This window comes from Cololabis saira, chromosome 20 (assembly GCF_033807715.1).
Source record: "Cololabis saira isolate AMF1-May2022 chromosome 20, fColSai1.1, whole genome shotgun sequence".
Taxonomy (NCBI): Eukaryota; Metazoa; Chordata; class Actinopteri; order Beloniformes; family Belonidae; genus Cololabis; species Cololabis saira.
The window spans coordinates 38,044,494-38,071,154 of record NC_084606.1 but is presented as its reverse complement, the minus strand read 5'-3'; the positions used below and the strand labels follow the sequence as shown (position 1 = coordinate 38,071,154).

General features: G+C 38.7%; 1 protein-coding gene across 1 annotated transcript in view; it reads right to left on the bottom strand.

The window, feature by feature from the left end:
• The window catches only part of LOC133419980 (glycogen phosphorylase, muscle form), a 47,601-nt gene extending 21,280 nt beyond the window's left edge, over nt 1–26,321 (bottom strand). Inside the window, exons 1-10 of the mRNA XM_061709503.1 lie at nt 25,957–26,321; nt 20,186–20,287; nt 18,764–18,842; nt 17,861–17,964; nt 15,871–16,002; nt 15,062–15,173; nt 13,874–13,956; nt 9,992–10,135; nt 4,127–4,219; nt 1,768–1,914 (exon numbers count right to left, since the gene is read on the bottom strand). Coding sequence (XP_061565487.1) covers nt 1,768–1,914; nt 4,127–4,219; nt 9,992–10,135; nt 13,874–13,956; nt 15,062–15,173; nt 15,871–16,002; nt 17,861–17,964; nt 18,764–18,842; nt 20,186–20,287; nt 25,957–26,199 — 1,239 coding nt within the window. The 5' untranslated portion in view covers nt 26,200–26,321. The remainder of the gene's footprint in view (nt 1–1,767; nt 1,915–4,126; nt 4,220–9,991; nt 10,136–13,873; nt 13,957–15,061; nt 15,174–15,870; nt 16,003–17,860; nt 17,965–18,763; nt 18,843–20,185; nt 20,288–25,956) is intronic.
• Nucleotides 26,322–26,661: the final 340 nt, after the last annotated feature.

Sequence of the window (26,661 nt, the reverse complement as noted above, 5' to 3'; positions counted from 1 at the left end):
CCCCTATCAATAAATGTGTGAAGGCTGTGCAAACTGTCTCTATAGTGGACACAGAGAAAGTACATTGTTGTACATCTATTTTATTTATCTGAAGTCTGAACATGCTAATTAAATTAAGGTGCAGCAAAACTAGGCCTGTGTTGAAACGTTTTCAGATTCTAAATTGATTCTCATATTAATTCCTAAAAATCAATTCGTATGTCTAAAAATCGATTTTTTTTTTTCATCATTACAACTTTTGATACTTTTTTTGTTTATGCCCAAAAAAATATGTTTTGTTGGACACAATGTTTTTGCCTTTAAATACGTTTAAAAGGTATGAAAACATTAAAGTTTTCAGTTAGAATTGCATGAATTGTCTATATTTCATTACTTTATACAGGACTGTCTCAGAAAATTTGAATATTGTGATAAAGTTCTTTATTTTCTGTAATGCAATTAAAAAAACAAAAATGTCATACATTCTGGATTCATTACAAATCAACTGAAATATTACAAGCCTTTTATTATTTTAATATTGCTGATTATGGTTTACAGTTTAAGATTAAGATTCCCAGTCTATTCTAATTTTTGAGATAGGATATTTGAGTTTTCTTAAGCTGTAAGCCATGATCAGCAATACTAAAATAAAAAAAGGCTTGCAATATTTCAGTTGATTTGTAATGAATCCAGAATGTATGACATTTTTGTTTTTGTAATTGCATTCCAGAAAATCACAATATTCTAATTTTCTGAGACAGTCCTGTCTATGGTCTTGGGTTACATTTGCATTAAATGCTGAAAAAAAAACTTATTCTCAAAAATTTAAAACCGAAATAGACCGAAAATGGAATGTGGGAAAAAATTTAACTGATTTCCTCCGTCTCTGTTTCCTCCCTGGATCTGTTTGATAATTCTGCCCCACGATGTTTCTGTTCTTCAGTTCTATCAGCATTCTGGGAGCTGATTGGTCCTTACAGCATCATTAGCTGCAATACTTGCTGTTGAATCTCAATATAATACTAGTAGTAATATGTTGCAGAACTACAGTCATATCATTCATGCAACAGCTGAAAAAACAGTTTTAATAACACTAACCCAAATCAATATCGGAATCGGATCGAATCAAATCTTGATAATGGATTCTGAATCCACCCCATTGTTCCAATGCTTAAGTATTCTCCCTATTTCTGCTGTAAATGTTTTTTCAGATTTGTCTTTTTGTCTATCAATCCAGCCACGCTACAAGCTACCAACCTGTTTTCATTCTTTATTTCATTTCAATTCCCAAATGCATCACTTTAATACTAGGTCTGCAAACAATCTCCATCCCACCTTTTTCAGGACTACTCTTTATTGGAATACGTTACCACTAAATATTAGAGAATGCTTGAGCACAAATAATTTCAAAAAACAAATCACAACTTTTTTGCAAACCCAGCTTAGCAAAGCTTAACCACTCCTTTCCAGAACTTCTCTGCACATCCTCATCAGATTCCTGTTTTTCTAGTAATTTATCTTATTCTCCTTAGTTGTCCTATGTTTTACATATCTCTGTAGATAGTGTTTGTTTCATTATAGGAGGACCACTCGACAAGGGTTTTTTTGGTTCCTCCTGCACATTTTTTCTGTTACATTGTATTTCTTTTTGTTGTTTCCTTTTTTTTTCTACATACTGTTCGTCTGAATTTTTGGCGGTTGTATATTTTTTTTTTATGTGCAAATAAACTAAACTAAACTAAACTGAATGGATTCTTGACATCAGAGTGGATCCCCAGCCTCTCGTACCTCCAGGTGTCTCCTATTGATCTCGTAGATGATCTCCAGGTGTCGGGGCAGCAGGTTCTGGAAGAGGTCGACGGGCCAGCGCTCCAGGGCCTCCGGCAGCACCGTGTGGTTGGTGTAGGCGCAGGTCCGGACCACCACGTCCCAGGCCTGGATAAGACACAACACCGTTCACATACGCTGTACCCCGGACTGACGTCAACATGGAAACAAACATGGAATTAAAGCTGCAAGCAGCGATGAACGGGCCCTCACGCGTGCAATATTCACCAATGAAGGTCAAGGACTCAAACCTAAGTCTGATGACACCACCCATGACTCTCTATGTCAAACCATTCAAAAGTTATGGCAGAATCACATATCGGCCAATCAGCTACTAGTATCACTTCCTGTTATATATATCACTTCCTAGCGTTGAAGTTTGACGCGGCACCACGGCCACGCCATTTCACAAAAACTCACGATTTTGATAACTTCTCATCGCTAACGTCTTTTGTGTCTCCTGAGTGAGTTTTATGTGGAACGGACGATCCTGCTAGGAGGAGTTTGTTAAAGTACGACACGTGAAAATGGCATAAATTGCGTCAAAATTACACAATTAATTCAAAATGGCCGACTTCCTGTTGGGTTTCGGCCATGGTGCCAAGAGACTTTTCTTTAAGTTGTGCCATGATTGAGGCTTGAGGCACAAAGTTTTCTAGGGGGCGCTGTTGAGCCATTAGGCCACGCCCCTTTTTGACACTATTAGAATACGTAATTTTTCGCCACATGGGACGTGCGTGCCAAGTTTCACAACTTTTCGAGTAAGTTAAGCAGCTCAAAAACGCATTTTGTTTTCGGATAAAATAATAATAATCTTTGCGATTTCAATAGGGCTTCACCCAAGCCTCGCTGGTGCTCGGACCCTAATAAACACACGTGAAGTGACTACAGGGGACACACGCTGGAAACACCAGTGAGGGAGTTCGGCTACGCGTGAATCCTAGTAGATACTAGGGATGGGCGGTATGGACTAAAAAATGTATCACGATAATTTCTGGCATTTATCCTGATAACGATAAAAAAAAAAAAAAAAAACAATTCAACTCCACCTTTGTAACTATAAATCTATTAGATCCGCCATGTTTGTTACACAAAAACGTCATCAACAGGAATTTATCGTTTTTACCGCGAGATGACAAATTCTTATCGTGAGGAATTTTTTTGACGGTTTATCTTGAACGGTAAACTATCACCCATTCCTAGTAGATACAGAGTTGATTGGTTCTCGTTCTGTCACTGTTTTCCACTAAAGACTTTCAATGTAAGCAATTAACTCCTGGAAGTTTTCCGTCTTTTGAAAACTCCAGAGTCCTGTTTCTGGGTGTTTACAGCACAGACATATAAATGTAGACGCCGCATCCAGTGTTCTTGCTGCTGTTGCGATACGTCAACGTCACCGCCATATTGGATGTTCAAGACTGCGCTGTAAACTAATACAAGTAAATGGACTTATTTTCATAAAGCTCCTTTCTACAAAGAAATGTACGTTTTACGTCTCATTTATTCATTCACACACGCACTAATATACTTGGGAAACTGTTAGGCACCAAATATAATATATTTAATTTTCTCAGATGGCAAAAATAAGAACTTTATTGATCCCACATAGGAGTAATTCATGTTATATCAGCTATAGAGAACAAGGTAGTGCCGAAAAACAATATATATCCCCCTCACAAAAATAAGAAACATAGAGAAACATATTTTCTCATCAACAAAACATATTTAAAATTTTTCAAGTAACAAAATAACATATTTGAACCTTTTTAAAGATTTTTTTCAGCTATTTTATTGTCTGAAAAATGGTTCAAATGTTATTTTATTGTCTGAAATTTTTTTCAAATATGTTAAATTAAAATGTGTTTTGTTGATGAGAAAATATGTTTCAACCTATTCTCAGTTGCATTTGAATAAAGATCCAAATCTGTACGTTTACTTTTAAGTGAGTTTCAAAACCAGATCATATTTTAACCATTGATTTTTTTTCAATTGTTCTTTTTCTTTCTGTTTAAATTTTAATTCATGCTTTTCAATAGTTTTTTCTACTATGTGATGATGGTTTAATGTCTCTGTAAAGCCCTTTGAATCAACTTATTGTTGAATTTACTAAACAAATAAACTCGCCGTGCCTTGTGACACTGTCAGACTTGCGTAACAAATGGATCCATGTGCAGTTAAGGTGAAAACTTCAGACTGTTGCTTCAGCAGGGAAAGTGAGCAGGACCGGTAACAGGAGACGTGCAGGCGGGTTGCAGCACAGCCTTTATTTATTTATAAAGCACTTTAAAAACACCAACATGGTCGTCTCTTATTCCCCTACCTTCTCCCAGGAGAGCTTCTCCGTGTCCACCAGGATCCTCATCAGCTCGGGGATGGCCATGGCAGGGTGAGTGTCGTTCAGCTGGATGGCCACCTGAAGAGAAACGAGGAAAGGAACAAGTACAGAACGAGAAGCAAAGAGGAAACAAAGAGATACAGATTAAAAAAAAGGTTAAAAACTACAGAAGAGTATTACAGGACTGTCTCAGAAAATTAGAATATTGTGATTTTCTGTAATGCAATTACAAAAACAAAAATGTCATACATTCTGGATTCATTACAAATCAACTGAAATATTGCAAGCCTTTTATTATTTTAATATTGCTGATCATGGTTTACAGCTTAAGAAAACTCAAATATCCTATCTCAAAAAATCAGAATATTCTGGGAATCTTAATCTTAAACTGTAAGCCTTAATCAGCAATATTAAAATAATAAAAGGCTTGCAATATTTCAGTTGATTTGTAATGAATCCAGAATGTATGACATTTTTTTTTTATAAATTGCATTACAGAAAATAAAGAACTTTATCACAATATTCTAATTTTCTGAGACAGTCCTGTAGGGCCAGGCAGGAGAAAAATAAAAATACTTTTTTAGAGGAGGAAGGTTTTTTTTTCATTGTGCACTTCGAGAAAAAAGTAAAAAAAAAGGTTGAAATGTCGAGAATAATGTTGAAGTACAATTTCAAGAAAAAAGTCGAAATGTTGAGAAAAAAGTCAAAATTTGATGACACATATCACACATATGCAGTTGCATAACTTCAGAAACGTACCCTTAATGTTCCACTGCAAGGATGTAAGTTAGTTAGTTACCATATTTTCTGGACTATAAGCATCCACTCTATTTAAAAAAAAAAAAAAGATATTCAAGCCGCAGATATTTCTGTTGTTAGATTAGATATTTACTACATGTACAGAAGGATTTTGAACTGTAAATGATGTACAAGTTTGTACCTAAATAGATCTTTCCTAACAGTGTCTTTTAACACGGCAGCAACTTTGCTGATTAAAACGGGACAGAACCAATAGAAAATAACCAGTATTTATTTATCTGTTTATCTGTTTGAAATCTGCTTCTACTTCTATCTGCTAAAGAAGAAGTAGCGTATTCTTCTTTGCTTTATTTTGTCTTAGTTTTGATTCTAATTCCGGTTAGAGCGCCCCGAGCGGTGGAAGAAAAATCCACAGAATAGCTGCACCTTTGTATAAGCTGCATGGTTGAAAACCTAAGAAAAAAGTAGCGGTTTATAGTCCAGAAAATACGGTAGTTCCGGCTGCTGCTGCAGAGCTGTCAGTCGCTCTAACTGGATTTGATGGGCCAGAGGAGACATTTACACTTTACTCACCAAATTGTATTTCAACTTTATTCTCAAAATTTCAACTTTATTCTCGAAATTGTATTTCAACATTAATCTCGACATTTCAAGTTTCTTCTCGAAGTGCACACTAAAACAAAAACCTTCCCCTCTCAAATATTTTTTCTCCTGCATGGCTCTAATACTCTCCCGTAAAAAACAAAATGCTGCATAAAAATTTAAATGCGCTGCATGTTTAGCAAATAATATCCAAGCTACAGATGTCTGACGCTGCAGCTTGTACCAAACTAAATATGACATACAGGACTGTCTCAGAAAATTTGAATATTGTGATAAAGTTCTTTATTTTCTGTAATGCAATTAAAAAAAACAAAAAAAAATGTCATACATTCTGGATTCATTACAAATCAACTGAAATATTGCAAGCCTTTTATTATTTTAATATTGCTGATCATGGCTTACAGTTTAAGATTCCCAGAATATTCAAATATTTTGAGATAGGATATTTGAGTTTTCTTAAACTGTAATGAATCCAGAATGTATGACATTTTTGCATTACAGAAAATAAAAGGACTTTATCACAATATTCTAATTTTATGAGACAGTCCTGTACATCCTAGTGATTCAATGCTACAGAGAAAGGTTTTAGGGATGTGTGTGTGTGTGTGTGTGTGTGTGTGTGTGTGTGTGTAGAGCCGGATTAAATAAATGGACTTACACTAGGCAGACTGTGATTTTTGGGCCCCCCTCCATCGATGTTATTTATGAAATCTTAAACTTACCAAAGTTACTAATAAAACTTATTTCACATTTTACATAGCATAGTCATAGTCAAGTTGGTTCTTTGTATTACAAAATAAGTCATGTGTTGTATATTAAACAGTCTATCAGACTATTTTTAGATTTTTATTATTTATACGTTATTACAACGCTCTATTAAATGCTATTAAATTATCCTTATCTTATCGATTGTGAGCATTTTGCAGAAAATCTTAATTAAATGTGTTGATTAAATTGAATAGTTAAATAAGAAGTCAAATCTACAAAGACCAATAAAATTTGCACTAAGACAAAGTGTGCTGTAGTATGTATGTCTGTATGTGTATATGTATGTATGTGTATGCGTATGCAGAGCTGTTTGGGAGATTTGCGAGGCCCTGTGTGAAATGGCCAGGGGGGCCCTCGCGCGTGAGCCTAGCGAGCGAGCGCGCGCGCGCGCGAAATTTTTGGGTTTTTCGGGTCGGCTCGGGTGTCTATATGCGCAATTTTAAAGCAGCACAACGTAACTTTCAGCTTTTCTGGGTTTGGCGGAATCTTTTGGACAAAAGCGGTAGTGTTTTACCAGAAAGAACACTACGTTTCCCATGAGCACCAGCGCGTACTGCCGGAAAACTCCTGTCCCGTCACGTGCATTTGTTTTGATGAGAGGAGACGGGACGCTTTTCTGTTTCACCAAGTGAACAGACAGAACGCAAAAAAAAAGATGTTAAACTGCTGGAAAGGAACTGGAATTTACTGGGATACCTTAAACAAGGAAGCCAGGGAGCGGTATATGGAGAAAATAATGATTATTAATTATTATTAATAATAATAATAATAATAATAATGAATCCCTACTGAAGAGCCATGTGTTTCAATAAATTTGTATAATAGTACAACATACAGTACATGTTTTGTATCCCTCTTACTTCTCTTTTCTTTTTTTTTTGACTGCTATATTATGCTGAAGAGGCTCCGAGGCATGAGCAATATTTTTGTTTTCCTCGTGAGATAATTTTTTTCCTCTGCAGCTACAAATAAGAGTTAATATCTTTTCCTCAACAAACTAGTTTTATCTGAAGATTGGGGTTAATTGCACCGCAGAGAGCTGGCCAGCAACTGCGTTTAGCTGGAGAAGTGGGGAATAAAACCTGTGTTTTGATCCGACGTGTGAGTGTTTGTGGTTTAAGGCTGTTTATGGTTCTGCGTTAAATCGACGCAGAGCCTACGGCGTAGGGTACGCGGCGACACGCACCGTACGTTGCGCGTCGCCACGAACCCTACGCCGTAGGTCTGCGTCGATTTAACGCCTAACCATAATTCAGGCTTTACTGTGTGGAAGGTGTTTGGTCGTTACAGCCGCGATCCAAAGCGAGCCGACGACTCTTTCACTCTTTTACTTTGTTATATCAGATACTTGGCCTCCGTGGTTCTGCCTCCGAGCAGGAAACCGTTGAAAAGTTAAACTATTAGGATCTTTTCCCCACGTCTGTTATGTGGAGCTGCTGCAGCCACAACACAGCAACAGGTTCTGCTGAGCTCTGCGCTCCACGCCCCGCCCATTTTCGTCTCGACTGCGAATCGGGAAGGAGGGGGAAGTGACGTATGTGCCGTAAAGCAGTCAAAGTCGTAAAATTTGTAGTTTTTTAGTGTGGCAGGGTTCCTACCATGCTCCTCAAAGTTACATAGTGCCAGTGAAAGCAATACAGACCCCTCAGACCATGACAGAGGTTCATTAAACCTGTTGGAAGTTGATGTACTATCACAATGACTCTGGAAATATGATATTAAGGTGGAAAAGTTACGTAGTGTCGCTTTAACTCTCCAATTAGCAAAATACTGGATACCTTCCCCTGCCTCATCATCATCTGGGCTTGCCTCGACGCGGGGCCCCATGGCTGCTTGAGACCCGGGCGGATCGGTGATTTTTGTAACAAATTTATCAAACGTGCCTTTCAGAGAGGCATTAAACTCTTCCATTTTCTTTCGTTTTTTTCTTTTTTCATCCCCTGATGGAAATTTCCTGAATCTGTCTCGTTCTCTCGACACTGTGTGACAGTTTGTTCCAACTCCACCGTCTGGATCAGACTAGCTTGTGTCTGCGCTTGGTCTGATCAGTTGTATTGAACAACAGACACGCGCATCATTGCACATATATTTATTGATATGCACAGACTAGTACACATTTAGGTCTGTAATGGAATGTGACTGTTGATATTTATAAGGGAAAAAAAAACGAAAAAAAAAAAAAAAAATTTGGGGAAAAACAAAAATGGCCCATAGCGCCAGGCCCCTTAGGGCGCGAGGCCCCTTGGGGCGCCAGGCCCCGTGCGGTCGCACGGTTCGCACATCCCTTGCAGCGGCCCTGTGCGTATGCGTATGTGTATATATATATATATATATATATATATATATATATATATATATATATATATATATATATATATATATATATATATATATATATATATACTAGGGCTGTCAGCGTTAACGCGTTAATCGCGATTAGATTAATGCAATCCATAATGCGTTATTTTTTTTTAATCGCATTTTAATCGCAAACGTTTTTGTCCCTTCTACTCACCCGTAGTCGACTCTTCTGTAATGATCCAGAAGAGGGCGGTAATGCACCGGAAAAAAACTGGATGCCAACCGCCAATAAACCTCAAGAAGAAGAAGACTCCTCTAGCGCCATGTTTGCTGTTTCCTAAAGTAAACTTCCACCACCACCAACTACAAAGAGACGCCAAACTGAACCACTACCCGTGGATAGAAACAGAAAACGTGTGTTCGCCGAGAAGTGGCTGCATGATGTTACGCGGCGACGCGCACCGTACGTTCGCGCTCCCGCGTATCCTACCCCGTAAGCTCTGCGTTGGTGCAACGCGGAACCACAAATCAGCCAGCGTCCGTCACTGCGTGCAGCAGTTACCTGCAAGACGCTGCTCTGATTATGGCTCAAAGTTTATGAAAACCCCAAATAAAAAATAAATTAGAGAATATTTTATGAAATCAATAAACAATTCCATCATCAAAATTATAACAAATAAAGGTTCAACATATCTTGCTTTGAATGTAATAAGACTAAGTAATATATTGTTTCACCTTTTAAGTTGAATTATTGAAATAGATTAACTTTTACACCATATTCTAGTTGAATTATTGAAATAAATTAACTTTTACACCATATTCTAGTTGAATTATTGAAATAAATTAACTTTTACACCATATTCTAGTTGAATTATTGAAATAGATTAACTTTTACACCATATTCTAGTTGAATTATTGAAATAAATTAACTGTTACACCATATTCTAGTTGAATTATTGAAATAAATTAACTTTGTAAAGGACCATATTGAGCCATTCATCTTTATGCTTAAAACTGCCTTGAAATGCGAAATAACAGAATTTTAAACATGCAATTCAAAATGCGATTAATCGCGATTAACTTTTGAAATTCTGCGATTAATCGCGATTAAAAAAAATAATCGTTTGACAGCCCTAATATATACTAAATATAGTAATAATGCACATATATATGCCTTAGGTTTTTACCGGCATGTTATAAACCATTAATATGTGTGCAGACAAAAAAAAAAAAAAAAAAAAAAAATGTTTTTTTTTTTGTCCCTCTGTCTGGGCCCCCCCTGTCAATCGGGCCCTAGGCACATGCCTAGTTTGCCTTTGCGTTAATCCGGCTCTGTGTGTGTGTGTGTGTGTGTGTGTGTGTGTGTGTGTGTGTGTGTGTGTGTGTGTGTGTGTGTGTGTGTCTCTGCAGAGTCCTCACCTTGTCTGGCAGAGCAGAAAGGTCTAATCGCACAAACTCCGTGGAGCCAAATTGGGAGGCTTTGAATCTGCGTATGATGTCTTGAAGAGTCGCTGCCACGACAAAGTATTCCTGCTTTAGACGCAGCTCCTTCCCTTCAAAGAACTGAGACAGAGAGAGCTGGAATCAGTGGCATGGCATCTCTTTTTTATTTTTTCCATGTTTCTTTATTGGGTAGTCAATGTAATGCATATTACACAATAAACATTTTTTAAAGGATTCAACAGATTACCCCATTTTATATTTTACCACACAAAACAACAACAAAAAAAAAAAAAGTAAAATAAATAAAGACACAAAACTTAACATAACAAACCCCCCAAAACACACACACTGTAAAATATAATTATAAACAGGTCCCAAAGTAAGTACCAATTACCAGTCAAACTCTGACTGAAGACAATAATAATAATAATAATAATAATAATAATAATAATAATAATAAAGTAATAAAATATAGGACACACAAAACAACAAATAAAATAATAAAATAAAATAAATAAAAATTAAAATAAACAGACATAAGAGGAACCCTAAATAATATAGACATGGTTCGCAATATCATACTTCCCTATAATTAAATTAATCTTTCAAGGATGCCAAAGAATTAACAAGAGAAAGAGTGTAATGTCATTTCTGTAACATATACTGTATCAGTAAACTCTGGGAATATTTGGAATTATTGTGCTAGCTCTCCCCAACTAACGCCAACTAACTTCCTGTCATTCAGAAATCTTCTCTTTGGTCTGCAGCTTTGGTAGAAATACTGTAATATTTATAGGGTGTAGGTCAGTTGTGCACTGCAGTGCGCCAGCATCAAGCGTAGGTTTGTGAAAACTTGGACAGATGCTGCATCTGTGCATAAACCTCTAATGTGATCCCATTCGACCTGTATTGGGGGAAAAAAAAAAAAAAAAAAAAAAAAAAAAAAAAAAATCAATTTTCCGATTCTAAATCAATTCATATTAATTCCTAAAAATCGATTCGTATGTCTAAAGATCGATTTTTTTTCATCATTACAACTTTTGGTATTTTTTTGTTTATGCCCAAAAAAGGAATGTTTTGTTGGACACAAGAATAACTGGTGCCATGTTTTTGCATTTAATTATGTTTAAAAGTATGAAAACATTAAAGTTTTCAGTCATACAGGACTGTCTCAGAAAATTTGAACATTGTGATTTTCTGTAATGCAATTAAAAAAACAAAAATGTCATACATTCTGGATTCATTACAAATCAACTGAAATATTGCAAGCCTTTTATTATTTTAATATTGCTGATCATGGTTTACAGTTTAAGAAAACTCAAATATCCTATCTCAAAAAATTTGAATATTCTGGGAATCTTAATCTTAAACTGTAAACCATAATCAGCAATATTAAAATAATAAAAGGCTTGCAATATTTCAGTTGATTTGTAATGAATCCAGAATGTATGACATTTTAGTTGTTTTAATTGCATTACAGAAAATAAAGAACTTTATCACAATATTCTAATTTTCTGAGACAATCCTGTATTATATTATAATTCACGCAACAGCTCAAAAAACAGTTTTAATCACACTAACCGAAATCAATATCGGAATCGAATCTTGATTATCGATTCTGAATCTTAAGAATTGGAACGGACTTGATTCTTGACATTTGAATGGATCCCCAGCCCTCGATCCCGGAACCTTTTGCGTCCGTGGCAGACGGATGTCTCGAGTCGGGAAACTTAATGAATTGATGCAATCGTTGTTGCCCATCAATCTGGGAGGGAGTTAACCCTGGTACTGTCTTTGGGTCAAAATAACCTACTTCTCCTGTTCCTTCTTTCCTCCTGCTCTCTCCTTCTTTCTTCCTTCCTTTCTCCCTTCCTTCTTTGCTTTTTCCCTTCCCTTTTCCCTTCCTTCTTTCATCCCTTCCTTCCTTTATCTATTCCTTCCTTTTTCCCTTCCTTCCTTCCCTTCTTTCCTTCCTTCCTCCCTCCCTTTTTCCCTTCTTTCCTTCCTTCCTTCCTTCCCTTCTTTCCTTCCTTCCTTCCTTCCTTCCCTTCCTTCCTTTCTCTCTTCCTTCTTTTCTCCCTCCCCTCCCTCCCTTCCTTCCTTCCTTCCCTTTTTCCCTTCCTCCCTTCCTTCCTTTTTCCCTTCCTCCCTTCTTTCCTTCCCCCCCTTCCTTTTTCCCTCCCTTCTTTCCTCCCTCCCTTCCTCCCGTCCTCCCTCCCTCCCTCCCTCCCTCCCCTGACCTGAAGACAGCCCCAGGGTTAAGACCATTTCCTAACAATGTGGAGTTCATTATTCTATAAAGGGAAAGATTATTACAATAGAAAACAGACAGTTTTCAGTTTTTCCAGAGTGGACTGTGCAACGCTCAAAGGTTGTGCCTGGGATTTGCTTTGCAGCCTCTGGACTTTCTCCGGAATGTTTTTCTTTAAGCTCATTGTAATGTTGATGCTGCTATGTTTTTATACTGTAACTGTCATTAATAACAGATTGTGTGAGGCAGCGGTGAGCTGGGACCGACCCTCGCTGGAATCTGCTTCTCCTGCTGTTTCCCTCTGGGCGTGTTGCTGGCATCATTCTACATACGTTTAAGATTAAAGTCTAAACCTTATCAACTTGTTCAGTGAAGATACTGAAAACAAACCCATTGTTATTTATCTGTTAAATAAAGGCTCACAAATTATTTACAGACTACGTTTCCATGCAGTCAAAATTGGGGTTAAGGTCAATATTCCGTTTACTGAAACATTGGGAATATTCTGTCTCCACGCAACTTTTCCCTCAGCTTCTTGTAAATCTTCTATCCCGGTACTTTGTACCGTCTACAAATGCAGAAATGTTCATATCCTTCATTACATTTATGAAGTGATTAGTCTCCTCCTGGTCTTGGTTTCTCCGTGTTTATAAGAACTTCCTGGACTCAAAAGACCAGGATTCTTTGTGAACAGAGCATGTGCAGAAAACACATTCCTGTTCCGTTTGATGGGGATATTCTGTTTGGCGTTTACATGACCCAATATTCGGAGTAACCCAGGGGTCATATTCAGGTTTTTAAAAACCGGATTATGAGCAAATTCCGGTTATTCAAAGGGGTTATTGGTGTTTACATGGCCGTGCAAATTCGGATTAGAAAAGGGTTATAGACTGTGTTTCCATGCATCAATAACCCTTTTAAAACCTGAATATTAGCAATAACCCCAATTTGCACGGACATGTAAACACCAATAACCCCTTTGAATAATTAGAATTTGCTCATATTCTGGTTTTTAAAAACCCCAATATGAGCCCTGGGTTACTCCTTTTAAAACCTGAATATTGGGTCATGTAAACACCAAACGGAATATCCCCATCAAACGGAACAGGAATTTGTTTTCTGCACATGCTCTGTTCACAAGGAATCCTGGTCTTTTGAGTCCAGGAAGTTCTTCTAAACACGGAGAAACAAGACCAGGAGGAGACTAATCACTTCATAAATGTAATAAAGGATATGAACATTTCTGCATTTGTAGACGGTAGAAAGTACCGGGATAGAAGATTTACAAGAAGGTGAGAGAAAAGTTGCACAAAGCAGCATTTGTTTTGAATTTGGATACAGGAAGAAGAAGCAGAAATGAGGGGAATTGCGTCATGATGTTCTCCGTGCGTCGCTGGTTTGATCCAGATATCCTGAATGATTAATCACCATGTAAACGGAATATTCCCAATGTTTCAGTAACCGGAATATTAGCAATAACCGGAATTTTGACTGCATGTAAACGTAGGTACAGATTTGTGTTTTTGTTAGAATTTTAAATCTTTTGTAAGCTAGGTTTGTCATGTTATCGTCTCGTGTGAGCAGGTTCAACAGGGACGTGCACTCACGTTGTCGTTGGGGTAGAGGACTCTGGAGATGTTCTCCGCCAGGTTCCTATCCAGCACAGCTTGAATGTAGCCCCCGACGTTAACTGTGGGACGACAGCACAGTCAGCAGCTTATTCTAGTGTTACACTCTTTAAAACATATACAGCAGCCAACGGTTCCTTGAGCAGGAGAGAGAGCGACTAAGAAAACACAATATTCACAACGCAGCCAGCAGGCACACTAGGGAGCACCCACTCCCCGACATCTGGTCCCTGTTGGTATTTAACCCTGGTGCTGTCTCTGGGTCAAGGGAGGGGGAAGGGAGGAAAGAAGGAAGGAAGGAAGGGAGAAAAGATGGAAGGAAGGAAAGAAGGAAGTAAGGAATAAAGAAGGAAAGAAGGAAGGAAGTAGGAAAGGGAATAAGGAAGGGAGAAAAGAAGGAAGTAAGGAAGAAAGGGAGTAAGGAAGGGAGAAAAGATGGAAAGAAGGAAAGAAAGAAGGAAAAAAGGAGAAAAGAAGGAAGGAAGTAGGAAAGGGAGTAAGGAAAGGAGAAAAGATGGAAGGAAGGAAAGAAAGAAGTAAGGAAGAAAGGAAGTAGGAAAGGGAGTAAGGAAGGGAAAAAAGATGGAAGGAAGGAAAAAAGGAAGGGAGAAAGGAAAAAGAAGGAAGGAAGTAGGAAAGGGAGTAAGGAAGTGAAAAAAGATGGAAGGAAGGAAAGAAGGAAGTAAGGAAGAAAGGAGAAAAGAAGGAAGGAAGTAGGAAAGGGAGGAAAGAAGGGAGAAAAGATGGAAGGAAGGAAGGAAAAAAGGAGAAAAGAAGGAGGGGAGTAGGAAAGTGAGTAAGGAAGGGAGAAAAGATGGAAGGAAGGGAGAAAAGGAAAGAAAGAAGGAAAAGCAATGAAGGTAATAAAGGAACGAATGACGAAAGGGAGGTAGGAAGAAAAAGGAGTAAAGGAGGGTAAAAAAGGAGGAAAAGAGGAAAGGAAGAAGGAAGGAGAGAGCAGGAGGAAAGAAGGATAGAAGAATTGGGTCATTTTGACCCCAAGACAGCACAAGGGTTAATGAAATCCGAGCATGTGCAGGACATCAGGAACAGAAATAAGAGAAGGAGGAAGGAAGGAAGGAAGGAAGGAAGGAAGGAAGGAAGGAAGGAAGGAAGGAAGGAAGGAAGGAAGGAAGGAAGGAAGGAAGGAAGGAAGGAAGGACTCACAGTCCTTCAGGTTGAAGTCGCAGGGGGCCTTGGCCGACCAGAGTCTCATGGTGTTGACGATGTTGTTCCTGTAACCGGGGACTGGGGTGTCGTAGGGGAGAGCTAGGACCACCTGCAGCACAACAGAACACCTGGGATCAATGTCAACACACTTTTACTCTGGCTACGTTTTAGTTTGATAATTACAGATGTCAAGCACTTTGGACCCAGTTGATTGTTAACTAATGTAAATTAGCATACATTCCTATGAAAGGAAAATAATAAATTAACTGTCTCTGCTTTCTTTTTTTCGATTACCGTATTTTCTGGACTATAAGCCGCTACTTTTTTCATAGGTTTTCAACCATGCAGCTTATACAAAGGTGCAGCTATTCTGTGGATTTTTCTTCCACCGCTCGGGGCGCTCTAACCGGAATTAGAATCAAAACTAAGACAAAATAAAGCAAAGAAGAAAAGGCTACTTCTTCTTTAGGAGATAGAAGTAGAAGCAGATAAATAAATAGCGGTTATTTTCTCTTGGTTGTGTCCCGTTTTAATCAGCAAAGTTGCTGCCGTGTTAAAAGACACTGTTAGGAAAGGATCTATTTAGGTACAAACATGTACATCATTTACAGTTCTAAATCCTTCTGTACATGTAGTAAATATCTAATCTAACAACAATATCTGCGGCTTGCATATCTTTTCTTTTAAATAGAGCAGATGCAGCTTGTATGCAGGTGCGGCTTATAGTCCAGAAAATACGGTATTTCAACAGTTTCTTCTAATTTAATTATTCTGAATTTTTCTCGTTTGCATCTGTTTCTACGAACCTGAGTGTCGACCCACTTCACTCCCTCGGCGGTGTGGTCCACCCGGCCGTAGAAGTGGACTGGACGCATGTACTCGGGCCGGGCCTTCTCCCAGGGGTTACCGTAGCGCAGCCAGTCGTCCGCCTCCTCCACCTGCCCCAGACAACACCCAGACAACACCCAGACAACACCCGCACCATTAACCGGAGTCACGGAGCCACGTCCACGCTGGAGCAACTAACTAAAACCATTTTGTGGTAGTTTTTGTATTCCAGCTGTCATGAAGCTCTTCATACTGAGCAGGAGCGTGTGGTCAGGGGAGGCAGGGGAGGCAGAGCCTCACCTGTCATCATGACAAGTAAAAAAAATAATTATAACATCAAATTTATACTAATATTTGTCCACTGATCTTTATGTATGTAATTTCGAACATTTTTTATAGTCAAAATCGCTGAATTTGCCTATTTCCTGTTCAAATACGGGGCTGAAACGTGTGATTGGCGCGTGCTGGCTGCTTTATCTCTGCATGTCCCAATATAATGTTTGCAGATACGTTTATTTGACCTGATTTTACACAGTCTGGCTAATGTCTTTAAACATTAAAGTTTAATGTTTGTTAGTGACATATTTAGTTTTGCTGATGGGAAATAAAAGCGCAGTGAAAAAGGCCCAGGGTGAGGCAGACAATACTCTGCCTCACCTGAAGGGGGCGTAGGTGAGTCCACGGGTACAAACACTTTTGATTTCAATCTTATAAAAAAGAGATTAGACTAAGAAAAATACAATAGAATATTTAAAAACTAAATTTTGGCCTCAAATAAAATATTCTTTGTTTTTCTTTTCATGCTTTTTGTTGAGCAATCTGTATTAAATTGATTAAAATATCAGAATTAAACGTTTTAAAAACAACTGAATATTTCACTAAAGGTCAAAATTTAAATGTGTTTTTTTTTGTACACCAGTCTATACTCTCATTTATGTTGTATGAATTATAGAATTGCGACAGCCAACACATGGAGGGTGTAGAGCAAATGCACGTTTTTTCTTACCTTTACGTATCTGTAATATGTACCGTGTGTCCGAGTGTTTTTTTGTGAAGAATGCTGATGAGATATGAAATAACCAGTAGCCAATTGAATAAGCTTCCCTTTTTGGTTTATATATTTGTAAATCTGACAGTAAAGGGGTCAGTGCCTCATCAACCATGAACCTCACTGCACGTCACTGATACTGAGCATTAATTAACTCAAGTAAAATCCTGCCGGATCAATGTGTGCCATGATTCAGAAGTGTGAAACCAGGGCCAGGCCTGACTGATCACCTTAGACTCAAACCAACAACCCAAAACAGTCCCTGGTAAAGACATTAGGAGTTGGAAACCAGCGCTCCTCACAAACCACAATGATTTCAGTAGAAAGAGGAAAACAGAAGCCTGTTACAGCAAAGTGTGTCGAGCATTTGGATAAAGGTTTGCAAACTACAGGACTGTCTCAGAAAATTTGAATATTGTGATTTTCTGTAATGCAATTACAAAAACAAAAATGTCATACATTCTGGATTCATTACAAATCAACTGAAATATTGCAAGCCTTTTATTATTTTAATATTGCTGATCATGGCTTACAGCTTAAGAAAACTCAAATATCCTATCTAAAAAAATTAGAATATTCTGGGAATCTTAATCTTAAACTGTAAACCATAATCAGCAATATTAAAATAATAAAAGGATTGCAATATTTCAGTTGATTTGTAATGAATCCAGAATGTATGACTTTTTTTTTTTTTTTTTTAATAAATTGCATTACAGAAAAAAAAGAACTTTATCACAATATTCTGAAAATATCAAAATCAAAAAAAGTGATCGGATCGGGAAAAATCGGGCTCAGCAGATACTCAAACTCAAGTGATCGGGAGCTAAAAGATCCTGATGGGGACAACCCTAGTGGAAATGATCCTAAATTCAGGAGACGGCAGTCGTCCACTGGAGGACGGCAGGATAAACTGGACGTACCTGCCATCCGTTGATGATTTTCTGATTGAAGATGCCAAACTCGTAGCGGATGCCGTAGCCGTAGGCGGCCAGGCCCAGAGACGCCATGGAGTCCAGGAAACAAGCTGAGGGAAAGCACAATCGCTCGGTGAGAACGGGCCGTCGACCGCTGAGACAAGTCTGCTCAGAGCAAGGGTTAGGTTTGGTCTCAACTTGGTAGGGACGATATAACAGCAGAACCTGCATGTTCACGGGACATTAATAAGACCAAACAGATGGGTGAACGGGGGTCAGGGCTACATTTGTCACGAATATGAACCTAATTAATTGATTGGCTAAATCAGGGGTCGGACGGCAACCCAACATGTTTTAGATCCATATTGGACCAAAAACACAAAAAACAAATATGTCTGGAGCCGCAAAAAATGAAGTGTCTTGTATCAGCCTTAGAATGAAGACAAACACATGCTGCATGTATCTATATTAGTTAGAACTGGGGGAAGATCTTTTTTTTTCATGATGAGAAAAAAGTGGAAATGTCGAGAAAAAAGTCAAAATGTCGAGATTAAAAAAAAAGAAAAAAAGAGAAAAAAGGAAAAAAAAGAAAAAATAAGGAAAAAAAGAAAAAAAAGAAGAAAAAAAAAGGTAATTTTTGAAAAAGGTCCAGGAGCCACTAGGGCGGCGCTAAAGCGCATGCCCGCATTTAGCGCATGCGGCTCTGGAGCCGCATGCGCTAAATGATCAATGCAAAATAAATCTGCATTGACTTATACCAACTTTCATGTGTATTGGTTCACCTGATACACGGTTCCATTCAAACCTTTGTTTTTAAAAACTACTAAAGAAACATTTTGAAAACTTCCAGAATATTCCAGGATTTTATTAGAACTTCAGAGAAGTTTCAGCAGCCGATCCGGAGCTCACCGGCCAGGCGTCCCAGTCCCCCGTTCCCCAGACCAGCGTCCTCCTCGATGTCCTGCAGCTCCTCCATGTCCAGGCCCAGCTGGAGAACAACAACACATGTGACATCAGCTCCACCGGGGACAGGAATGGACAGTAAAGATGTGAGGTTTGTGGAAATAGTATCCGGTTTGTACGCGTGTCTGTGGATAAAAGCCCCAGAGTGCTAGATCCAGAATATTACCACGAGTGTTGGGGCCAAACTAAGGCAAAAAAAAAATGTGGAAACTGGAATAAAGTCGTAATGTTGCGAGAATAAAGTCGTAATGTTGCGAGAATAAAGTCATAATATTACGAGAATAAAGTCGTAATTCATGAGAACTCTAACAGGAAGAGCACATACGTCTATGTGGAAGAGGAGCTGTCTGATATAGTACAGTACAGTACACTGACGGGAGTGGAACTCTGTACAAGCCCTCTGGGCTTCGTTTCCTCCTTGCACTATTTTTTTTAAATTGTGCTAAATAAATAAATAGAAAATACAAATACAGTACAGTACAGTATAGTATAGTAGCGGTGATTCCATCTGCTTCCATTCAAAGAGGTTTTGTTGTTTCTCAGGAAACAATGAGGACGATCAGAAATATTTTCCTCTTCTACAAAAGACACAATTTCTTCCAAGTCTGTGGTTCCTTCTTCAAAATCGTTTCACAATCGTTTAAAGTCCTTATACTGATAATAATTCCATGCTGATGTGCCAAAAGATTAATTATTTCCTTATTTGTGAAACCGATACCTTCACAAGATGCTCAATATTCCTCATTTTAACACAGGGAGAAGAAGCTCTTCCTGTTAAGAGTTCTCAAATTATATTCTCATAATATTAAAACTTTATTCTCGCAACATTACGACTTTATTCTCATAATATTACGACTTTATTCTCGCAACATTACGACTTTATTCTCATAATATTACGACTTTATTCTCGCAACATTACGACTTTATTCTCATAATATTACAACTTTATTCTCGCAACATTACGACTTTATTCTCGCAACATTACGACTTTATTCTCGCAACATTACGACTTTATTCTCGCAACATTATGACTATTCTCGTAATATTGCAACTTTATTCTTGTAATTTTACGACTTTATTCTCATAATATTACGATTTTATTCTCATAATATTACGATTTTATTCTCATAATTTCCAATTGTTTTTTTGTCTTAGTTTGGCCCTAATACTCTGCATTGGTGCTCACAATTTCTCATCTGCTACAAACGATGGTTGATATGACGGATTCTTTAGGACAAGACTCGGCTTTCTCCACATAATTCAATATAAACTGACTGAGATGTACCGGTACACAGACAGAGAAACTTCAGCCTTTTCTCATAGTTTGAAAGCACAGACACTTGGTTGGACATCACTGGCTCTTTGTACCTGATACGTGGCTTCATCACAGGCGTTCTCCAGGGCCAGGTTCACCATGGTGTTCTGCAGAGTCCGGCCCATGTAGAACTCCAGGGAGAGGTAGTAGACGCGCTGAGGGAAACCAGAGAACAACCTGTAAATACCTTGTGCTACTAGGAATGGGTGATATTTCACCGTTCACGATATACCGTCAAAAAAATCCCCCACGGTAAGAATTTGTCATCTCGCGGTAAAAAACGATAAACTCCCGTTGATGACGTTTTGGTGTAAGGCTGATTTATGGTTCTGCATTAACTCGACGTAGAGCCTACAGCGTAGGCTCTACGTCGAGTTAATGCAGAACCATAAATCAGCCTTAACAGACATGGCGTTAGGCGGATCTGAGAGCGAGGAGCTCGTTGTTAAACGAGGCTCTAGCTCCGTTATCTGGAACTGGTTTGGATTTAAAAAGAGACATCATCATCTATTATATGCAGAGTCTGCAAAAACAGAAGGAAATGGTTGTTACATTTTGAACATAACGTTTGACTATTACGAAAAAAAATTGCAATAGTATCTAACTTGTGGCATGTTCCAACCACAGGTTAATCTGCACATTTTATTTATATTAGAAGAGGTCATCACTGATAGGATTTTATTTTCAGTGAACTTTTATTTATTTGTCCTGTTTCTTTATTTATCAGGTTGTATTATTTTCTACTTTGTGATTTTATAAGCTAATAAAACTTGAAGGACAATGATACTTTTGCTGTTTGCACTTTTATCCCACTGTTTAAGCCATACAGTTAGAATAAATGTTGAATCTGTTCTTACATTTCAAACTTGTTTCATTTGAGTCATTCCAGTTTTGCAGTACAGGTGTACTAATTTAATTGGTTTTTATTAATTCAATTTAATTGGTGTAGTTTAGTAGCATTTAGTATCTTTTAGAGCAGTGTTTTGGCTCCAAAGACTGAATGTGGTGATAGATTTATAGTTACAAAGATGGATTTGAATTGGTATTTTTTTTATCGTAATTTTTATCGTTATCGGGATAAATGCCATAAATTATCGTAATACATTTTTTAGTCCATACCGCCCAACCCTACATGCTACGTCCTCTTTCTGGACCTGTTCTCATCAACACTGCTGAAAATTAGGTTGTATTTCATTAAAGGAGCATGAGGCTCCTTTTAAGAAATGAGACTCTCTAGCGCCACCCTTCACCACGATGGCCGTTGGGGGTACTGCAGCCAACAGTGAAGCCGGCACGGGAGAACGGGGAGAACGCACATGCAGCGTCATGTGACGTCACATCCGCCGCCCAGCGCGGGAAATTTGGGCCCGAATTGCAGCACATTTTGCAGCACACAGCCTGTTCAAGGCAACGGAGAGATACACTAGAGGAAACATTCTTTTTGGTTTGGAACGCTTCATCTGACATTATTACTAGAAAACTTAAAACGTATACAATTTTTTTTCATAAATCCTGCCTCAAGCTCCTTTAACTAATGCAAATGTATATGGGTCAATGACGTGACGCCTATATTTTCCGAAAAACTGATTTCTTTTCAATTCAAAAAAGGTTTAAATGAATAAGAAAATACCATATATATGACCTTCCTGTCCCATTTTGTTGTTGTTTTAAGCGTCACAATGTCATGTGGTGCGACCGTCCGACCAGGACTCTGGTTTGAAATCACTCTAAATGTTTTTAAATCAATCTTCTTCTATCTGGCATGATTTCTGAAGTGTCTTGTAGTGTGTAAGATTTATACACATTTCTATTCATATTTCCATCATAATATACAAACAAAGTTTGACTGATGTTTTATGAAATATCATGTGACGCGACCATTAAAATAACCATTTTTGTATAATATTGAAAACGGATGTCAAGATGTTAAGGAAATTAATTTATTTTAATATGAATCATGGTTGCACCACATTACTTTTTTTAAGGCTAGTGCCAATTCATCTTGACAAAAATCACTTAATTTAAAAGTTTTATATGAATTTATGTGTATACAACATTCTTAATCTTTGAACTACTGCAATAGATATTCTTTTTTTTATCATGTTAAAATTGACCTGTTGAAAGTGCTTATTGGTCATTGACCCATGTGTGATGTTTTGCTCCAGAACGGTATTTGAATATTAAACAGATGCTGCTGATAGAGACGTCTGGAGCAGAGCTGCTACGGCCCTTTTTCTCCTTTTCACTTCACCAAGAAGAAAGGGAAAACGCGGCTAATAATAATAAAAATCTGGATTCAAAAACTGCTTTTTGTGTTTACTTGTGTTATCTTTGTCTAATATTTACATTTGTTTGATGATCTGAAACATTTAAGTGCGACAAACATGCAAAAAATAAGAAATCAGGAAGGATCAAACACTTTTTCACACAACTGTAAATCATCACTGAAAGTACGTTGGACTTCCATCTCATCAAGAAACTCAATCAGTTTTTTTTCCTCAAGCTGCGTCCGAAATTCCATCCTTCCTCCTAATGAGTAGCAAACACAGTACGTGAGATTCTTTAGTGCGTCCGACACATTAGAACGTACTCAGTAGTATGTACTATCCATACTCATTCCTGAGAAATGTATTAGTATGGATTGATGGACACTAGCTGAGCAGAAACTTCCCACAATGCAATGCAGCGGTGTTTGGTTGCTAAGTGATACGTATATGTCATAAGTATATTATATAATAATAATTATATAATGTCATCTCGGGATGGGCGGTGTGGACTAAAAAATGTATCACGATAATTTCTAGCATTTATCCCGATAACGATAAAAATGACAATAAAAAAAATACCAATTCAACTCCACCTTTGTAACTATAAATCTATCACCACATTCAGTCTTTGGAGCCAAAACACTGCTCTAAAAGATACTGAATACTACTAAACATTATCAATGGGAATTTATCGTTTTTTCTTTCTTTTTTTATCCTTCCTTCCTTCCTTCCTTCCTTCCTTCCTTCCTTCCTTCCTTCCTTCCTTCCTTCCTTCCTTCCTTCCTTCCTTCCTTCCTTCCTTCCTTCCTTCCTTCCTTCCTTCCTTCCTTCCTTCCTTCCTTCCTTCCTTCCTTCCTTCCTTCCTCCCTTCCTTCCTCCCTCCCTCCCTCCCTCCCTCCCTCCCTCCCTCCCTCCCTCCCTCCCTCCCTCCCGCGTGGATTTAACACAGAACCATAAATCAGTTTTACACCAAAACATCATCAACAGGAATTTATCATTTTTACCGTGAGATACAAATTCTTACCGTGGGGAATTTTTTTGACGGTTTATCGTGAACGGTAAAATATCACCCATTCCTAATATCATCTTGTTTGGGCCAGGATAAACTGGAAAGAGTGGAGCGGTGCTGCTACTGCTGCTGTTACCATGGTAACAGCTGCTACTGCTGCTGTGACAGGAGTCAGCACCACTCAAGGTGACCAAACTTACTTATAATTTTTGAAAAGATCCATGTCTGTAGATGATATTCTGGTATGATAACCTTCCTGAGTGGCAGCTGATCATAGTTATATCAGCTCATGGAGTTACCACCCCCTTCAGGTTAATTGATGATTCTAAATTGGGTGTATTATACATTTCCTGAATCCTTATGGACCTGTGAGTATTCCAGCTTTTGTATTTTGTGTCTCTGTTGTTCTTAGATGACACAGGGCTAAAAGATAGTATATCATTTAGGTGAAAATTGTGTAAGAATGTGTGTTGTTTATAGTTTAAAGAGCTGCAGTGACCTCTATGTTGGTCAGAAAGATTCACATCATAGCTTGAATGAATGCTTTAAAGGTCTCCTTTAAAATGATACCAAAGACAATATAGTGAAACATTGACAGATTTCCTGAACATGAGTCTAAACCAGGACATGCAGCAGCATCTAAAATGTAATTTTCTGAAGGGGTTTTAACTTCATGAGCTGATAACTCTGATCCAGCTGCCACTCAGGAAGGTTATCAGACCAGAATATCTATAGACATGTATCTTTTCAGAAATTATAATAAGTTTGGTCACCTTGAGTGGTGCTGACCAGTGAAATGTTGGGCTCTGGCCCCTGGACTATTGTTGCCATGGTAACACATCCCCCTCTCAACAACAGGAACTACCATGTCTCTCTGAGTAACACGTCCCAATTAATGCACACTACTGATATTTACTCAAAAGTATGCTGAACTTAAATATACTTTCTGAGTATATACTGTTTAGTGTGGCATTTGGGACGCAGCGTCAGACTGTCCTTTTTAGGCCATTTTGGGATGTAATGTTGGAGGGTCGACCAGCCATTACATAATCATGTCTCTCTCTCCTACACACACTAGGGAGTATCTGTCATCTGCCATGGTGCGCGCTGATCAGCTGCGCACACACACACACACACACACACACTCACTCACACACACGTGAGAACAACAGGCTCGAAGGTGACTATAAATGGATAAAGGACAGAGCTGCAGAGGCCGCCTGTCAAGCCTGATTTATGGTCCGCGTTAAATCGACGGCGAGGGGACGCGGCGACGCACAACGTAAGGTGTGCGTCGCCGCGTACTCTACGTCGTAGGCTCTGCGTAGCTGTGACGCGGAACCATAAATTAGCCTTCATACTGCACCACATCTGCGCTGCTGCCCCGCCCCCCCCGGACGTGTTCTGTTGATTTCTGCTACCCGTCGAGAACCGCTACTTTGTGTTTCTGCGCACGCGCAGTCGATTTTCAAAGTTTGATTGCCACGCCCATCATTTCTTGCATCCCTTCAGTGTGTGCAGTTACTTTTATTTCTTATTATTTTATACTTATCGATCAAAAAAATTGTGATTACAATCCAAAAATAGTGATTACAAAATTGATAAATTGGGGGGTGTAAGTTGCTGACATTCATCCTGCAGTGGCAGTGAGTTGATTAGAATCTTACCTGAATGCATTAAGTGATGGGAGCATTATTTGATAGAATGTTACTGGACTATCAAATTTTGCTACCCCTGAAATATTGATAATATGGGATGTTGAGTATTTGATCCTTCAAAATACACTACCAATGATATGAATTGCATTTCACTTTGTGAACATTATACGATAAAGAGAGGGAAAAAACAATTCTATGGCTTTATTTGATATTCATTCAGTCATTCGTCTTTATTTAAGCAGGCAGGTCATTAAGAACATTCTTATTTACAATGACGGCCTGGCAAGAGACAAGGAAGTGGTCTACGGAGTAAAACAGTAAAAATGAAGCCCTACAAAAGGTAGAAAACCATTAGGGAGCATTTTTTGATGGGGTAGCAAAAATCGACAGAACAGCCGGACGGTGTTCTGCCAATTTCTGCTGTTTTGCCAAAAACGCTCACTAATGGTTTTCCACCTTTTGTAGAGCTACAATTCTACTGTGTTTTACCCCCTAGCCCACTTCTCCCCCCCCCCCCCCCAAGTGGTCCTTGTCTCTTGCCAGGCCGTCATTGTAAATAAGAATGTTCTTAATGACCTGCCTGGTTAAATAAAGGCCAATGACTGAATGAATATCAAATAAAGCCATAGAATTGTTTTTTTTCTCTTTATCGTATAATGTGTACAAAGTGTAATGCAATACATGTCATGGGTCGTGTATATTGAAGGATAAAATACTCAACATCCCATATTATTTATTTGACGTCGTGCAAGAAATGATTGGAAACTTTGAAAATCGACTGTGCGCATGCGCAGAACCCCAAAGTAGCAGTTCTCGGCAGGGAGCAGAAGTCGACAGAACACCGGACTGCGGCACCGCAGGACGGTTAGAACCAGAATCCTCTTTATTACCTTGGGGTCCTTGTCGTAGTAGTGCTGCTGGGTGCGGATCCAGCGGCCCACCAGGTGGTCCCGGACCGTGTTGGCCAGGGCGAAGTAATAGTCTCGTTTGGTGGCCACATTGCGGTCCTTCACCAGGGTGAAGTGGAGGTGCCTGTTGAAGTTAGTCTTCAGGTCTGTGACGTTCTCCACCCCGGCCAGTCCCCGCACCGAGATCTGCTTCCTCCGGTCCTGGTCCGTCAGGGGCTTGGCCATAGTCCCGGGTTATACTGGTTTATTGGGGGGGGTTTAAACGTGGAGCTGGAGCTCTGCAGCTTCGACCTTCAGCTGGACAGCTGATGCTGCAGCATCAGCTTCCTTTATATGTCACGCCTCGCTGTTAACAAACCTTTTCCGGTTAGTCGTTTCAAAATAAAGCTTCCTTTATATGTCACGCCCACGCCTCGCTGTTAAACATGTGGGGGAAACCTTTTCCGGTTAGTCGTTTCAAAATAAAGCTAATTTTTCCTGCAAATTCGTAAGTGCGTCACGCGCAGTGCTGGAGTTGAGGGGGGATGAGATCCGCCCCCTGAAATAAAAACGGTCCAAATCATCCCCCCCTGAAATAAAAACGGTCCAAATCATCCCTCCTGTAAAACTGACATCCCTCCTTTCCATCCCTTATGTCATTTCATCAATGAATGTGGTTTTACTGCTATTTCAACATTTAGAGTCATC